The 18,903-nt window shown below is 39.0% G+C and overlaps 2 protein-coding genes across 3 annotated transcripts in view; both read left to right on the top strand.

The window, feature by feature from the left end:
• nedd4a (NEDD4 E3 ubiquitin protein ligase a) overlaps positions 1-2,725 on the top strand; it is a 31,876-nt gene extending 29,151 nt beyond the window's left edge. Inside the window, exon 29 of the mRNA XM_079663136.1 lies at positions 53-2,725. Coding sequence (XP_079519262.1) covers positions 53-155 — 103 coding nt within the window. The 3' untranslated portion in view covers positions 156-2,725. The remainder of the gene's footprint in view (positions 1-52) is intronic.
• Positions 2,726-4,057: 1,332 nt separating this feature from the next.
• prtga (protogenin homolog a (Gallus gallus)) overlaps positions 4,058-18,903 on the top strand; it is a 37,631-nt gene continuing 22,785 nt past the window's right edge. The window contains exons 1-2 of one of the 2 annotated variants that reach the window (XM_079666557.1): positions 4,058-4,134; positions 10,668-10,970. In XM_079666557.1, the coding sequence (XP_079522683.1) occupies positions 10,724-10,970 (247 nt within the window). In that variant the 5' untranslated portion in view covers positions 4,058-4,134; positions 10,668-10,723. Of the gene's footprint in view, positions 4,135-8,289; positions 8,460-10,667; positions 10,971-18,903 lie in introns of those variants that run through there. The other variant, XM_079666556.1, reaches the window with a different exon arrangement.

The raw sequence follows: 18,903 nt of genomic DNA, 5'->3' as shown, positions 1-18,903 counted from the left end.
AAAGTGATTTTCTTCTTGATTTGCTCACTGTTTTTACTTTCACCTCGTAAAGCTTCAATCGGCTGGACCTGCCTCCCTATGAGTCTTTTGAGGAGCTGAGGGAGAAACTTCACATCGCCATCGAGAACGCACAAGGCTTCGACGGGGTGGATTAGATCTTGAACTGTTATTGAGCTGAACGGACATTACTGCATGATGTGCTGAAGAGGAGTGAAACCAGCTGTGCTTCAGATCCAGGTGTTAACCTGCGGCTGTGTGACGGATGAAGGAAAGTCGCACACGCTTCACTCCTCTGTCGTGGCACACATGGAGAAAGGACATGTAATCTGTTGTGACGGAGGTATCTAATCTCTCTGTATTTTTACGTTTACAAAGCGAACATGCAAAGCTGTGTACTCTATAACTTTTAGAAACACATTTGTTTCATTTGGGCTGAATTGCCTCAGTAAAACTTGTTATGCTCATCATCAGGTATTTGGGACATTTTCTCTTCATACTCTAGTTAGTGGGAAATCATTTGACTTCTGTTGCTGTTGTAGTGCTGGAAAGAGTGGACCATGGGTTAGATTATTCATTAAGTTAACTTATTATTAGAAGGAACTCTTCCTATATGAGCTAAACAATTAAAACATGTTTACTTATCCATACCATTTAATGTATAAAGTAAACAAAACAAGTCTGAAATCCCTTTAAACGTGACATTACCCCGACTGGAGCAATGTTAGAAGCACCCAGCGGTTTTAAATGTCCAGTGATTAGTATATCATCTCCTGAAACTGAATAGAATAAGCCTTACATATCATATCATATCATTGGGATCGGGTCCCATATTTCTACAGTAGCCTATAGCAACCACACTAAAACACAGTCAGGATATGGAGGTTCAATCTTTTGTGTTGAAATTAATTGCACAAATAAAAATGATTGGAAGGTAAAGAGGATGTCGTGTTTGCTAAAGCTGGCTAACCATCATGTGCTGTGAAGAGTCTGAGAAGCCATATTTGAAAAGAAATTGGATTAAATTAATTAAACTGACTATTAAACAAACAAAAGCTGTTAACATTAGTGTGTCCTTTTCCAAATCTCTGATAAATGACACATGTTTTCAGAGTTGCATATCTTTTTGCTGGATAATTAAATTTAGCCAACCAATCTGATTGGACCTGAAATCCACAGTAGGATCTTCCACATGCCTTGAAATGGAGGGAGGGTTTTTTTAGGGGAACACTAAATCCTACACTCTGGTCCTATAAAATAAGAGATGAAGACAGCAAGGTGTTTCAAACAAAAACCTGACTGATAAATTGGCAATTCAATCTAAATAAAACCAATGTAAATGTGTTTTATATCCTTTCAATTCTACACATAATTAAACATGTTCATTCCATCATCATTAGAAAAACTGATGCAAATCCCAAATGTATGCACCTCAGAAGCATTGTTGGCAAAAATGTGAAAGTTATATAAAAGTTTTAGGGACTAAACTTAAGGGAAGTGTATTATTTAATCATTATAGTAGTGATGTACACATAGCAGGACCAGTAAAAGGCTAACAATATTATACATTTTTAGTTTGTTTCTCACTACGCGCAGTGTTAGATTGTGCTGCAATACGATGCATAATTGTACATATAGACATAACATTATTAGATATGTTTTTTCAGTTATTACATAAATATACTGTACATAAAAAATCTACAAAATGGTGAAGCATTTATTTTTAAAAAGAATGTGAAATTGGCAAATAACTGTTAATGATGCACCTCTACATGAATGCATTGTCTTGAGGCACAGTGCCCACTCAGACTCAAGTGTAACACTGGTAGTTTGTGTATCGGAGTGACGAATACATGCTATATATATCCCAGAGATATCCGACAGACTGACCGTATCAACCATATCGTTTTGTTTTCCTCTACTCACCACGGGTGTCTGATCGCAGCACTGTGCTCTATTTTTAAGAGTACACCTTAAACTTTTCGCTTATCAAAATGTGTACAGATATTTGACTGTTTTTAAAATGAGTAACCACTTGTTAGTACCTTTGTAGGAAAGTAACTGTACTTCAGCATTAGTTTTAACATGTTCTATATGGTTAAACATGCGTTTACACTACCTGCCATGTTTACAGGTCGTTGCTAAAAGCAGATATTGTTGAGCTGGTTCTAGTCTATCTGACAACACAATTTTATACTTTATCCTTTTATAAAGTCAAGCACTTTGTTAATATCCATGAGTCTTACTTTGTCTGAATCTTTGCCAATCCGTCGCCTGCAGACTGCTTGAATCGCTTTTTAACAAAAACGATCCTATGCTTCAAGTGCACGTGTTTAAATGTTTACATGTGAACATTGCTGAAAATAAGCAGTCTCTTCTTTCAATTATATTTAAAGTTAAATACAGAGGCCTTCGTTTGTAATGTCATTTTGATTGTTTATTGGTGTTTTGATCTCTAAATGGAAGTACTGTTATATAACTATGGTCTACTGAAGAATAATGAATAGATCCACCCCCTAATTTCTGATATATCGACTTTTCTTATTATGGATTTAAATATAACACCTATAAGTGCATTACAACAACAACAACAAGAACAACAGCAACAAACACAACAGTTTAAACGTTGAAAATGAATTGTATGAGCTGTTGAACCACAATTTGATGACATACAATACACCATATTAAATATCAATATATTTGAAAAATAAAGATATTAAAACAATCATCCAGTGTCTTCATGTCTTAATTTCCTACCGATGTGTTTCTCTGTTGATTTGATGCCCTTCTGTTATCTGTAGTCTGCAAGGCCTCCTTCCCACATTACAATGTATTCAAGTTTCAAGGATCTCTAGTTATTTTTACACATTTTACCTGAACTGCTATATATATATATATATATATATATATATAGTATGTATAATCTGTTTACTATAAATACAAAAATTGTTAATGACACACTGTACTGTTGCACCTATAAGTGCTATTTAATGTAGCACAACTACTCCTATGGGCTTCAGTGAGTATACGCTTTAACAAGCACCAAAATAGAAATGACTTAATTTGAGAAGTTAAAATCTTAATTATTGATACTTTTTTCTTTCTTCATGTAAAAACTGATACATTTTTTGTTGCAGTTTTATCTTATTTGTAATCAGTTTGCGATTTTGAAGATTCTATCAAATGTTCAGGATGCTTATTGGAGATGTCATTTGCAGCTCACAAACAGGAAATACCGCTTGAGTCACCAATTTAAAGACTGGGTTTCTGTTTTATGGAATCAAAAAATGCAGCCTGTTTCAACCTGTTTCAACACACTCGTTTTTATCTTGGAATTTACGTGTATGTAGTAAACCAGGCCAGCTGTAATGTTGCTGTTACAGATGACTGTCCAGCGTTTATGAACGATGACATTTTAGTTTAAAGGTCCCCTATTATACTTTTTTTCATTACGTTATTATAGGTCTCAGATATAAACAAAATATGTCTCTGAAGTGTTTGGCTCCAAATACCCAACAGATCATTGTAGCATCTCATAAACCCCTCTGTTTCAGCCCTGTTTCAAAAGTGCTGATTCTCTGTTTGTTACTTTAGATGAAAATAAGGAGCCACTCCCCACGTCCCTCTGAGAGATATCTGGTTAAAAAGAACACAATGGTGCTCTAGGAGGAGATTCAGGTGATAAGGGGGGGGGGGGGGGTTACCTTGGTTGATGACAGTGCCGTTTTCTCCTGGAGGCCAAGGGAAGCCAGGCTTCCCCTGTTTTTTCGGATTGTAGTTATAATTTTAATAAATAAATAAAAACACTTCGTTTAGTTTCGGTAATTATTCTGCCGGCCCGTCTTTCCCCCATTCTCATTGGGTATTTTACAAAGAGTGAAACAGCGCCCCTCTAGATGTTATGGTGAAACAGTAGATTGCACTCTCTGTTGCGAGAGGAGGCCAGCCGAAATTGGCTTCCCTTGCTAAGGGAAGCCAGAGGCGGCTGGCTTCCCTTGCCTCACAATCCAATCAAATCGCATCAACTTAGTGTTGCTGTGACGCGTCCTAAAACCCGGAAGTAAGCTGCGCTCGGTTTCCCTCGACAAAAAGCAATGGGATTTCTCCACAGGATTTCGGAAAATAGCTCAAAATAAGGTCAGTGGAAAACGAACCTGTTTGATAAATGCACATTTTGTTCAGCCTGATAATATCCACACTACTTTTATAATTTTCGAATCATAAATTGAATCGATAGAAGATATATAGCGCCCCTTCACCACTCTCACCGCCGTTAGAAAGTAGCAAGGAACTGAAGCAAGTGCAATTATGGAGGGTGGAGATTTGGAGTACTTAATCAAAAATAATTGTACTAAACTTCCACTAAAGCAGCAACAACAAATACAATCTGATGACAGGCCAATGGCCAAAGTGGAGCTGTGTACAGCAAGGAAAAAAGGAGCGAACCGGACGTAAAACGTTAAAGGTTTCCTGGTTTAGTTTGTGAATGAATGCTTATTAGAGTTTCGGCTGGAGAGTGTGTGCGGACCTGTCGGTTAGATAACAGGCGTGTGTAAGTCCTGCATCTGTATGATACAAATGTGTGTAAAATGATACCGGGTGCTGTAATCACTCATCTGTTTACGTTATTACATTGACCACCACACCCCCGACCCAAAAGAAAGGACGTATTATTGGCTTCCCCTAATTTTTTACCCACGCCACGCTACTGGTTGGTGATTGGCTAATGGTTACACAAGCGGAAACATCGTTATGACATCATAAAGTGGCCTAAATCTGATCAGCTCATTTTCAGACAGGTTTTTTTATAAATGGATCAGGACAAAAAGTGAGCGAATCTTTTTTCCTGAAACTTTCAGAATCTCTTTACACAGAGGGGCCACATGTTTATGTATAAAAGACATGACAGGGTGGATTTTGCATAATAGGTGACCTTTAAAAAAGAAAAAGAAGTGTGGGTGTTGTAGTACTGAGTCGTTCCAGATAGTGGCGATAAGGCACATTGTATTTTAAGGCATCACCAAACTTTAACACTGGCTGGTTTCAAATAAAATTGGCAGTGAAAAATAAATCTTTTTTTTTAAATCTAATTTTTTATCAAACTGTTGTCTGTCTGTCATGAATTTAACCTGTTTTTTAAATTGTTGATTTTATTATTGTAAAGTATGAAAGTGCAATGCAGTTGTTCCTCAGATTATTTCAACATTGTTTATAAAACTGAAATGAGCAATATATAACAACAAATAAATAACCAACAGCCAGCTTCACTTAGATGGACCTGCAATATCTGTCTGGACAAAGAGTGGTTCAACACGTGTGCAGTGTCTTTCATGGGTTTGATTGTGTGATTTATTTTAAATTACATTTGACTGTAACAGATCTAAGAGCACAGTCTGGCTGTTTATCCCAAACTAGCTGCAGTCACATTAATCTGGGATTGTGTTAACAGTTTGGAGCAGAGGTTCATAACTAGTGTTTTTAACAACAGCAGGGTATGTGAAGAGGACTCAGAGCCTTTTTTGTGACTCAGCTCAAACGCCATAGTCCTATATTCTCCACAACCCCCCCTGTCGTTGCACTAAAAGCCCCTCCCCTGCACCGGGGTTAGTGGAAAAGGTCACACAGGATTCAGGCCGGCCTTTTGGACACTACTGGGGGTCAGTGGGGATGGGCACGTGTGGCAGCAGGAAGACACGCTGCTCAGCCAATGGCTCCCATCTACCCTCACCCTCACCAACATTCATAACCTGATAATGGCTGTTCCTCCATTGATCCGGCCGCAGAGCTTGACCCCGAGTTCACAGGCAGGCTGACCGTCCCTCCACCCACAATCTGTGCCCTATTGGCAGGTGCCGAAACTGAGTTCTTGATTAATTAAACACCCTGGGGAGAGCCTCGCTGACCATGAATGAGGTTTTCACTTTCTCACGTTATGTAAGAGAAGAGCCTAAAACCGCACCAGGGCTGTGCCTGTGAATATAGTATTTGGTTACATAACGCAGTACAAATAATTCACAGGGAAACATGACAAGCTTACAGGTTAGGAAGTGTGTGTAAGACATGATTGTAGCAGAAGATGTGATTTTAACATATGTTGGAAAAGGTCATATACTATATATTTCTGATTAATTGAACAATTTCCTGAGACTTTTTTTGACCTGTTTCTATTTCATTTACATTTATTTAGAGCTTCAAAGATAAGTTCACTAATCCAATATAATAATTCACCCGACAGAAAAATAAACATCAACTAATTTGTTAATATATATAAATCAAATGTGGAAATGATTCTCGGTTTTTTTCTCCTCATTTTAAACTGAATATATTTTGGTTTGGGACCAACAATACAAGACATTAAAGACATCACCAGGACTTTGAGAATTCCCCACTATTTCTAGACATTTTAAAACAAACAACTGTTATCCAACTCAAGATACGTTTGTATTTAAGTTTCAAGTTCAGGAAGAAGTCTGCTGTTTCTTGTTGATTATAATGTTGCCGTTTTACTGAACTTTCTACATAAAGTACACTGCTTTGTGTCAGCTCATTAAGGCAGCTTGAACCTTTAACATGGATCCATATTCCAAAAAATCAAGTGCAGGAACGTCTTTGCTGTAGAGTGCAGATTTTCTCAGCACTTCTTGTGTTTTGTTCTCTGATTGACCGGACATCCCAGCTGGGCCGCGGTCCTGCTGCTGAAAAAGGTTCACAGAGGGGGAGGAGCGTGGGAGGGGAGGTTTGATCTGCATGCACAATAAATGATGGACATTGGATCAATATCCACATTGACACAACAGCTGTCCTGCTCCTATCAATGCTTCCTCTTTAATTGCAGAACCCAGTTTTAGAGGACAAACTCATTTCCATTATCATTTTTTTTTTCAGTCCATAGAGACCATTTGGTGTGCAGTTGGTCTCTGATACTAAGGGGTCTGCTCTCATCAATACAGAATAATATTGATAAGGAAGAGTTAAAGGGCCTCGATGGAGCCAGTGCTGAACTCCTGCTGTTACATAATGTACAAATCCTTCACTATTTTGGTTTCAGTCCCACAATACAAAAGTTGTTTATGTAAAGCATGCAGTGTTTCAGCTGTAGTTTGTATATGTTGGTAAAGTAACTAGGAGCCATAGCTGATGATTGTAGTTGAATACTAAGTTAAATATCTTCAGGCAGTCAACTTGAGCACTTATGCTGCATTCATAACGCCCCTTGCCACTCTACAACCAACCAAACAGATTCTCCGTAATATGCCGCTCTATTTAACCTGCCTCTCTCTATGCATTGCTTGCTGCTGCTATTGCTGCAGCTACCTCTACGTCGCTGCTGCTTGCCTGCACCACCACCACCCCAGTTTATTTGGTTACCTTGAAAAATACAACTAATAATCACTGGTGGAAAGTAACTAAGTCAGTTTACTCGAGTACCATACTTAAGTACACATTTGAGGTACTTGAGTATTTTCTTTCTGTGCCTATATACATCTACTCCACTTCAATTCAGTGGAAATATTGTACTTATTACTTCACTACGGGCACATTTATTTAGCAGCTTTAGTTACTTTAAGAGTTTTAAACATAGAAAATAAGAATAACTTAATGGATGTAGATCAAACTATCCATTAAGTGCCTTTAACATAGGTGGGTTGACATCACTAATTATTTGGATGCAATGGTGCTAATTGTTAAAGTATGTTTTTATGTAAATAGTTCCATCTTCAAAAATGTGAAGATTTGCTGCTTTACCATTTACATATTTTTCTTTTCTATTTCATATTTTAGAGGGTTTTTTTCTGCAATGAGTACTTTTACTCCCAATACTTTGAGTACTGATTATACTTTTAACTTAAGTAGCATTCTCATTACAGGACTTTCACCTGTAATAGAGTATTTCTACAGTTTCAAGGCTTTATTGTCGTTTGCACATTAGCTACAGTGTAGATATGGCAATGAAACACTTAGGTCACAGGCTCCTCCAACAGTGCAACATGGACATATATAGGACATAGGACAGATAATACAGTGTAGTATTATTACATTTACTAAGTTAGAGTAAAGGATCTGAATACTTTTTTCACCTCTGCTAATAATGCAGTACTTAATTGTAGTTGCATATTCATCATTAGCAGGCTAGTATGCAGTGGGATCAGGCTTTATGGTGTAAATGCATGAGTTTAGGAGATGATATAAGTGACGCACAGCTGACGGTAGGTGGCGCTGGACTGAAAGCGTCAGTCTGTGGGAGAGAGAGATGAATGGAGAGGTATCCATGATCCAGCGGAGGGGACTGCTCTCCTGCTGCTGCTCTCCCTCCTCCTGCTCAGTATCAGCGCAGCTCATCTGCAGGACACAACTATGAGAGAGTAGCTAGCATGCAAAGACAATTCAGGTATTAATGGCGCCTGTCAAAGGGAAATTATATCAGCGGTTGCTGTTCTTGGTCGTTTTTCTTCCAATCTCAGGTAAGAAGCGTTATCGATATTATTCTGAGAGTTAAAACCCTATCACTCTGACTGTATGTCGCTTACATGTTTGACTGTGAGGAGCCTCAACAGCAGCTCACTGCGGACCTTTAATGTTACATTTAACTAACTGACTAACGTTAAAACCTATTAAACTTAACTGGAAGAAGTACTCTGATAAAATACTTGACTATAAATGTTACTTTACACCACTCTCGGTTAGCTTGACTGAACGCAACTGAGAGTTTTCTCACCAAAACCTGTCACATCAGAAGACAGAATAACTGGAAAGTCATCAGGTTATCTAGATTAACCGGTTTGACATTGATTCTTTCTAATAAATTAACGTTATGTTTTATTTATGTAAACGACCATTGTCATGTCCGGCTGAGAATGTGTTGTGTGTTAGCGAATTCAACTGTCATGTGACTTTAAAACTCACTAACGTTACTGTGCTCAGATACCTTTAAACAGAGGTGGGAGAAGTACTCAGATCTTGACTTGTAGGCCTACTGAAGTAAAAGTAGAACTAGTGTAGGAATACTCTGTTACAAGTTAAAGTCCTGCAATCAAGATGTTACTCAAGTAAAAGTAGAAAAGTATCAGCATAAAAATAAAGTACTCATTATGCAGATAGCCCAATTTTAGAATAATTTATATAACATTATGTTTTGATTATATTCATTGATTAATTTAAGCTGGTAAAGGTGCAGCTAGTTTTAATTACTTTGTAAGCTTGTGGATTTACTCCAGGTGTAACTAAAGTCTTATGTAAGTGTTGATTATCTTTCATCATTAATCCAATTCTGCAAAGTAAGGTATTACATAAATGTAGTGGAGTAAAAGTACAGAATTTACCTCTGAATTGTAGAGGGGTAGAAAAACAAAGTAGAAAAAACATTTAAATACTCAAGAGAAGTACTAGTACTTGAGTCAATATACTTAGTTACTTTACACCACTGATTTTAATGAAGAGTAAGACATCAGGCTATCAAAATATTTTATACTGTTACTCAAGTGAAAGTAAAGTATTATTTACAAAATGTCGCCTAGTGTACTGTACTGTATCACATGGACTCTCAGTGGGACCTGTCACAGCGTTATGTTATTATGTAATTCTGACAAAGAGGATGATTAAGAATATGTTCAAGCCATATGTAGCATTTTTAAGGTTGAAATTTGTAAAGCTATTTGAACATACTTTGTACACTTTTATTTAAACAGTAGCCTAACTTGTGTCAGATAAATGTAGTGGAGTCAAAAGTAGCCCACCATAACTCCTTCTGAATTCTGTTCTTAGCTACAGCTATAGACAAAATATAGTATTAAGGGGATTAACATGCTGTCGATACCTACCATGTGTATCGATCCTATTGATGTTTAAAAATGAGCAGTATTAGCTGGGTTATATTGTTAAGTGTACAGAGTGTTTAGTTACAGTGTGAGTCTTTGATCTTCTAACCAGGATTATCCAATTACAGAGCTGAAATAAGAGCCCAGCAGTGTGTCAGTCCAACAAAGGGCCAATGCTAGTACAAAATCAATACACATCATATCAGCCTTAAAGTTGGTGTTGGCGATACGGCTCAATGAAGTCATATACTGTGGCCCTGCTTCTAAAGAGATGATGACTTTAAAGAACAGGTTGCTATGTAATTGTTCTGAATTGATAGTAAAAAAACCTGTATGTATTCAGTTGATCTATTGAAGCGTAGCATGTTACAAATGACACTGTGTCTCTTTTCAAAGGTCCAATTAATGGAACATTACATAAAGCTCATGCTGAGTGTTCAGTTAGTAATAGGTTTCTGTGTAAACCAAAGAGACTAATGGGATCAAACAGTTTCACCTTCAGCTAGTGACTTTATGAGCCGTAAGTGATTGGATTAAAGTGGTGCAGAAAGAAAGCTACAATGTGATTTACTGTAGAGGACAGTAGCCTGCAAGCCTCCCGCATGTTGTATCTCACCCAATAGCAGGGTGTTTTAATTAGTCCCACGCATGTATCCAACTGAGACTATAAACAGTGATAATATCCATCCAAAGGAAGCTGAGCCACAACTTCCTTTACTGAGTATAAACTCTTTAAAATAACTTAAAGCCTGACTTTAAATAACTGTTTCAATGCCTTAGATGTTTTCACTGAACTTCTGTTGGTGCTGGTAGCATCATTCACTTCTAATTAGCTTTTTCTCTCTCCTTCTGCAGGTGTTTTATGCTTTAGTGAGTTATTTTTCATCAAGGAGCCCCATGATGTCACCGCCATGCGGAAAGAAGCTGTTATTTTGGACTGTCAGGCACATGGAGAGTCACCCATCCACGTCAGATGGCTCAAAAACGGAGTAAAAGTGTTGGAGAACGACCGGGTGTACCGGCTCTCCAATAGCTCCCTTTTTATTTCGGAGGTGGAGAGCAGGAGAGGAGACAAATCAGATGAAGGGCTCTATCAGTGCCTTGCTCAGAACAAATATGGCGCAATCCTGAGCCAGAAAGCCCGTCTAACAATCGCAAGTAAGTATCATGCTGCAGTCACCATGGAAACATAAGAGTGTGATGGACAACTTCAATCATAATCAGGCAATGAGATGTCTTATATTCTGGCTATTTCTTTTGCTGCTCAGCGTTGCAATCAAAGCAGCTTTGGTGGTAGTGGAGGAAGGGTCTTCAAAGTAAGACCCCAAAATAGATGCTGTGGAGGGGATATATGCCCATTGGTGTGGTAATGAAGGAGCAGCAGATCTGAAAGGTCAGGATCTGTCCAGGATACCGGCTAAAGAGCAGATGACCCCTATTCAGAGGCCGGGCTTTCATGTTATTGCACCCTGACCGCTTGAGGAATTGTTCTTTTGGAATGCTTTCTCCTCCAGTGCTGCGCAAGTTGGCCTCGAAATTGAAGGGGGGAGAGGAGAAGCTTCAGGCAGAGTTGGTCTTTTGGGACATTATATCCCCTCCTCCCACACCATGGGCCATGCATCTTGCTGTGCCACTTTTGTGTGTGTGGTCATCTTTGTACCCCCACCCAATGCTGTTAAATGTGCATATTTATTATTGCTGAGATGTGGATTTACTTTGAAGGAAGACAATAGCAAGCCTTGACATAGGATAATAGTCCTTGTCTCCATGTGTTTCAATAGTGGAAGATTATTTTACGTTAAAGTTCATTCATCCTCTGTTCTGAGGTCCAAAAAGTTATTGTTGAGTTGCAGAACAATAACTGATGATTTAAAAATGTTTTTATTTAAACAGATTAAAAACATTATTATAAATGTTTGCTCCCATGTTAGAACAAAATGGGTTTTTATAACATTACCAGCAATAATGGAATAGTTGTTATGAACTTTGGTTTAATGGGGTGCAATTAGGAGTGAGTAACAGTTGTTGAGTTTTTAAGCTGGTTAACGTGAACTATTTTGAAGTTGTTCCTGACTACATGTGATGTTGTAAATGATCAGTTATAAGTCAGATATTTTCTGGTATTTAAAAGGAACATATTGTTTATTAATTCATTGAGTGGTGTACATGCTTTATAGTAAAAAGTTAAGTGGTAATAAAGGCTGGCAGTAAGCTTTACTAGTTTGTTTTAAAATGACACTTAGACCAGCTTGAGGGTCTATCTGGAAGCTCGTAAAATTTGCACATACCTGAGAAATGCTCAGTTGAAGGACACAGAGGCAGCAGTGGGGGCTGCTGCGAGTGGTGTGCCAACACACATACGCACACACACACAAATGCTTTGAATTGCTGTTTCCCAGTATCACTGCCTTACCCCGAGTGTCTAAATGACCAAACTTTATTGCAGGTCTTACAAGGTCAGTAGGGGCTGGAGGCTTTGCACACAATTGTGTTCTGCCTCACCACTCTGGTGAAAGAATGAAAAGCTTTTCTCTCTGACCATTTTGGTCCACATTCCCTCCATGCTTGCAAAAGTAAAGGGATGCTTTGGGGGAAGTTGTTTGTCCTGATATCAGTGGACAGAACAGCTGGACATTTTCACCACTAAAACGCCTATTACATAACTTGTGTAATTTAACATCCAAGGCTGATTCTAAGCTTACGGTCTAATTGAGAAGTCAGGGTGGCAATCCTCATTAAACAGCATGACTTTATTTTATGAACTGCCTTTTGTCTTGCCCTAAAAGGATTTTGGCAACATGTGGTTATATGTTTTCAATCTATTATAGCTGTACATGGCATTCAGTTTATTATGAACATTTTGATCCAGCTGTCAGCCTGTCCTTAACACATGTTAATTCTTCATGTGAAAGATGGATGGTGTATCATGTCTTGATACTGCCTTTCCAGAGCCAAATAAAGCCACATTTTGTATCGATATTGATGATATCGTTTGGATTTGTACAGCTTAGTTCTTTGTGATATGTGGTTAAAATGACAATGTTTCATCGTACCAGCGGTGAGCTTTTTAATTCTCTGCTCTTATGTCGAAGCGATGGACCTGCCAGTTGTTCTTTGAGGAATGTGATGGTGATAGAGGGTAACCTTAAACATTGGGTTTGCTAAAGCACAAAGGTGAGAAGGGATTTGGACTTGATGAAAAGGAATGTGACACATGAGCCTCACCATGTGACTTTTGTCAATAGACTTTAGATTGATGGGGATTTTAGCAGAGTGATTGCCTCCTGAGTTAGCTTCCTTTTGTAGCCTCTTGTACCATGTGATCACAGGTATACAAAGGGCATAATGTCAGATTTCTCATTAGGTTTTGCAGGTACGTCTTAGTGTGGCCCCCCTATTGGTGTAAACTAGGCACTATGAGATGGTGAAAACTGTCCTGAGGTGTCAGGTTTCTAGGATGCATTGCAGTCTGGATGGTTTAAGACATGGTGATTGAAAATCATTGGCCAGTCTGTGATGGTAATGCTCTGTTTTACTCTGGCATTATTGATGCGGTAAAGTCTTGGCACCAATTCCTGGAACAGATGAAATTGAGGGCGTCTGGGTAACCTTGTAGAAAGTAGGCTTGGCCCTGTGTTGAAGGATGGCTTAAATAACACCTGTGTTACGTTCTGACTGATTGAGTCCATTTATTTAGGAAAACTATACTGATTGTAACTTGTCATTACCCTCAGAAAGGGCCTTATGCATTTTTTGCAAACATAACATAATGGTAGGCAAAAAAAGACAGTTCAACCCGGCATTTAAAAAGCAAATCCCTGCCTCTGCTTTCTCTCAAATATAATGGAAATAGATAACACTTTGCTTATAGTGCCAAAAGCCCCAAATTAATTAATTTGCAAAACTTGTTAACCACCATCACCGTACAAAAGTAAGCTACTACTAGTATGAGAGGCTCATGCTTAATCAGTATTGGCTATTAGGAAGAAAAATACCCCAAATGAACCCTAACTGCTCACAAGGTGGAATATCTTGAGTAAACTGGGCCAAGGTGCCTGGAAACAGATCTAGCTGTTGTTTTTAATATGAGTCTTTTGTTGGTGCCTTTGTTGTGCTTGATGAATAAAAAGTAACCTAATCAAACATTTATTTTGTGGTGACCACGTAATTTGAAACTGTCATCCAGAGGTATCTGTTTCAGGGTTGAGCTGATTCAACTTTCTATCTCCAGCAGAACAAGTGCCTTTAAATGGATTAAGCTTTGGAGTTTTTTAAAGAAGCTACAGCTGCTAATGTAAAAAGTTTGTTTTAACTCAATGATGTGTCCATAGGAAGCCAGGCCAGGACCACAGCATTATTTCGAGTTGCTAAGGAATGTTTCTGACAAGCACTGGCTCAGTCCAATTAGAAACCACCATAAGACGAAAGTAAACCTTGCAAGTGTTAGCTGTGGTATGAATGGATGAAATGGCCTGAAGTGAGACAACTCTCTGCATGGAATCTTGTTTTTCTCCTCTGCTGGACACGAAAGGTTACCATGGTTCCCCTGAACGGCAGGCCCAGGGGTCAAAGGTTTCTTTAAATTGTTCAATAGATGGAGGGCCGTGCGACAGAGCACAGGACTTAAATCTTTCCTACAATAATGTGGGATGCTCATCTAGTTTTATCAGTTGCTGCAATGGTCATTAGTGCCATAGTCAGTGGGTTTACTTTTCTCTCTCTCTGATCTATCATGTTATAACCAACTTTTATTTTCCTAAACTTTTTGTTGCTGCCATGGAAAAGTATATTAGTGCGGTTAAAAAAAGACTTTTCAAAGATTGACTTCTTCAGTTCCCTGTTATGATACGGAGATTAAAGACAATGCAGCCACTGTTTGCGGTGAGTGGAGGGTTGCTGTTGAATGATTGGAAAACTTTGTAGCAGAGATAAGGGATTGGAGGAGGGGGATGAATGCTCCTTCCCAACACCGCTCCCCCACCGCCCGCCCGGTGCTTTCAGAGGTCACGCTGCTCATGGGAATAGCTCTTTGTTTGGCCAGGCCAGTGGTCACTTGACTGTCCTGCAGCCTGTGTAGCAGCAGCACATCTGCCAGCCAGCCAGTGATTGATTTGTTGGCTTTTTTCAGCTTTGCATTCTTCTCCTTCTTGCTTATCAGCCTCCTTTTTTCTCCCGGTCCTTTTATTAATCTTCAGCGGGGGTCATGGAACACTTTAAAGGGCTCATCACTCAATTAGATGGAGGTTTTTTCAGTAAAGGTGTGGGAGGAGTAAATGAAGATTGAACTTATTTTGGTGTAACCATGTGGTGCACTCCATAGGACCAATAGGAAGACTCTCAAACCTTAGTGAGTCAATGGAGCTTTTTTCAGGGCTTCCTGATGCTTAAAGCTATCAATCTAGCAGGCGCCCTGCAGGATCATGAGAAGATGATACATTTGAATGTCTCTCCTAAAAGATTGGACTCTGAGGGGGGGGAGGGGTTAGGTTGGGGACGGCCAGGGGCCATCACAGCATCTACATAACTGAGCATAGCAACACTGAAGCGGCTTCTGTCATCATGTATCAGGACATGGAAAACCACATTGAATTAAACATACTCTCTTTGACTCTTGATGACAACAATTGTTTGGATTATTAAACAACATGACTTATTCTTTGAATATTTATTTTTGGACTTTCTCAGGTTGTTTCTTTTAAGTGAAAAACTAATAATAATTTCTTGTTTTTTCCGCTGATTTTCAAAACAGCTTTTTTTCCTTGTTTGACAATTTCATTATGATATGTTTTCTTTGCACTTCAGTACCAGGATTTATTTGATACAAAGTGTGTTCCTTAACTTCATAAGACCCATAGGAAATATAAAGTGCATATTGTTTATATTGAATTGCCACGTTTCAATGCACTCTATTATTTAGAATAAGAATCAGAAACAAGTTTACTGCCAAGTAACATACGAGGAATTTGTCTTGGTATTATGGTGCAAACATATCCTCCATACATAAAAATAAAAAGAATGACAGCAGTATAGACCAAAACACGAGCTTGTTGTCCCATATGCTTGTGTGTCGTGGAAATCAAAGAATATATTTTTGGTTTAAATGAAGAGATACATTGACTTTCAAGATTAGTAATTAAAGGATTCATATGATTTTCAGCACAAAATCACAGAGTAATCCACTCATATGCAGGTAGACTATAATGGTGCTGAGGCCTGACTTAGGAACCGACCACAGTAACCAGAGGAGAGAAAGGGCTGAACTCATTCCTGGTATTTGTAAGGGAACCTTTGTTTGGGCCTGACCTGTCCACTGACCTTCAGTTTGTTGAGCTGCTGCCATCAGCAGACCCATCTGTTGCAGGCAGAAGTGAAGCAAATAGATGTTTACTCTTCAGATTTGGACTGTGTTGAAACGTTCTGTAGTTAACAGAGAAGAGTTGTTGACAGACTGATGTTTGTACATCTTTAGCTTTGAATTCAGACCTAAGGACATCGCTGTCACTTTACATCAAGCATGCAGTTAGTTTAATCACTGTTATTCAACATGCAACAACTGGCCCACATATATAGTTTTATTTGTTGTAGTTGCTAAACTGGGACATGTCATCGATACAGCAGAAAAGGATATCATTACAAAACAGCATTTCAAACGTTGCAGCTGGAGGAGGAACTCAGAGATTTATAGGCAGCTAGCAGTGAGCAGGAGAGCTTTGGGGTGGTCATGTTGGGCTCTGTGTTTGGTGCTAGCCAGGATTTGTGGAGGTCAAAGGTGAGAGGTGAGATTGCTGGGAAGCCAGAACTGTTTCTTCATGCTTTTAGGCTGAGGAATTTATTCTTCTAGTCTTGTTGGTGAAATCTATGTATGGCACACAAAAGGGAAATGTTGTATTATTTGGTGGAATAAAGGAACATAGGCACACAGATGAAAGTGGAAAACATAATAGTAGTCTTTGTTATCACACATATTTAAATTAAATGACACGTTATTTTTTCTCATCTTCACATTAGATGCCCCACGGCTAACATCATCGTTCAAAGCAGGTCACCCTCCCATATCAGTATAGTGCTCTTACCAATGCTTGACCATCCCTAGCCGTTATAGATTTCCCTCCCTCTCTTAGTAGTTTATCAATAATCAATAATCATCCCGCAGCTTTTCAATCCAGCAGGGAGGCAGAGGATCACTGCAGCTCATCTCTCATGCCCTGCAGTCATATCACTTCAGCACATTAATGGCATTTTTGAGCCTGCGTTAACACTGGGGGTGGGACAGTGTGAGTGTGTGATGGAGGGGGGTTTGAATGCCTCTCCCTGCTTCTGTCCTCACATCATACAACCAGAGTGGAGCTAATAGGGGCAGCAGCTCAGGACTAATTTGATTAAATGTGTCTAAAGCGAAAGGATCTGATCTTGACGGCAGTTTGGCAGTCCTTTACGACAACTCTAAAGCCACCATGAAATAGAGCTCTACAACTGAATAACCTTTACATTTGAAAATGTGAGTCTTCATAACTTTATCCCAGCAACTGAAACTTTCTCCGTTCACAAAATGAATTTCTCTTTCCTCCACAAGACTCAGCTGGATTTGAAGCCAAGGCGCTGTGTAAAAGTCATAATTCACTGAATGGCAGTCATAGCTCTCCTGCTGTTTAGCACCACAACACCTGGCAACACCGCTTACACGCAGCCATCCATCATGGCCCTCACAGACACTGCAGTGAGTTTATGGCACTGGACCTTCTACACTTTTCTCGAAAGCACAGGTTTTCAAAGGAGAGTGTTGCAAGTCTGAAAAATAAACGAATACAGATGTTGGATATCCAATCAGGACAAAGAGTTATGATTGGTAAATAGCAAGTCAGACAATTCTGTAGTTTCACTGTTTTCCCAGTTTCACGTTTGTTTCCTGGTTAGTTGTTCACTTTGGAAATGATTTACTTTTATACATATTTAAGGTTATCCACATTATGTGTATTGTGAGTGCCTTGCAGCATCTTGTAAACGTTGTTGCAGAAAACAACCATTTTGGCATTTTTTGGGGATGTCTTTTCACACTGAATATCTGTCAGATGCTATTTCAACTTGATGCGCTTCTTCCTGCTTCTTCCTGCTTCTTCTTTGCTAAGTGTCTCACTGCAGCAGAAGAAGCTTTAGAAGTGTTCACAGAGGTCACAGTGTGTTTTATTTATCCATTACTTAACATGGGGATAGTTTCATGCTGAGAGCAGCCCGGCAGTTTAGCATCTTGAAACGCACCTACTGAAATTACAAATAATGTTATTTAGCAGAATACAACATTCAACAGCCTTTTCTTCTGGTCCATTGGAAAAATAATTGACAGTCTATTGATTTGTCCATCTCAGTCTGTACCATGAATGACTATATGTAATATACACGATAATGAATAGGATGTGAGCGTGCTGTGATGCCTACTGTTTTCTGGTCATTTCAGTACTTGCTCTATTTCACAAACAGCAGTGCAATTGATTTATTTTAGCCAATGATTGACCTCAGACTTCTGCAGCTTTTTGAGCTGAGAGGGGGACGGTACAGCAGTGGGTGACCTTAATGGCTTTCAGGACTTTTATGGCCCAGGATGAACCACTGTCAAAGAGCATTCATTAACAAAAAAGGCTAAAAACAACTTCAATCATTATAAAATACATACACTTCTCTTGGCTGGGTCAGCATAAAAGGACTTATTGTAATTCATGTTGGGCCTCATTTGCTTGCCGCTCAGCTGGTGGCTGACAACAGCTCAGTTTCAGGGAAACTCTATCCTCGCAGGATGTAGCTGTTCCACTCCAGTCATCACCTTCCTCAGCAGGTCTGTAGCTTTAGGTCATCGTCTCTCTGTTTTCTGACATCCAGTGGATTGGACTGAGATGGATGGATGTCTGAAACACATCAATATGTTTGTAAACAAGGAGAGTTCAATCAGAAATAAATAGTAAGTTAATCATCCTTTGAGTTGATCTTGGAGAGCGGGTCACAAGCACTATATTACCGTTTAATTGTAGGCTATACAAATATTAATAGGGATAATATAGTCTGTCCCTGATGACACTTTGATGAATGTCTCTGTAACCTT

Source organism: Notothenia rossii (genome assembly GCF_949606895.1).
Source record: "Notothenia rossii genome assembly, chromosome: 2".
NCBI lineage: Eukaryota > Metazoa > Chordata > Actinopteri > Perciformes > Nototheniidae > Notothenia > Notothenia rossii.
Note: the sequence above shows the minus strand (reverse complement) of the source record. Positions and strands in the feature narration are given on the sequence as shown.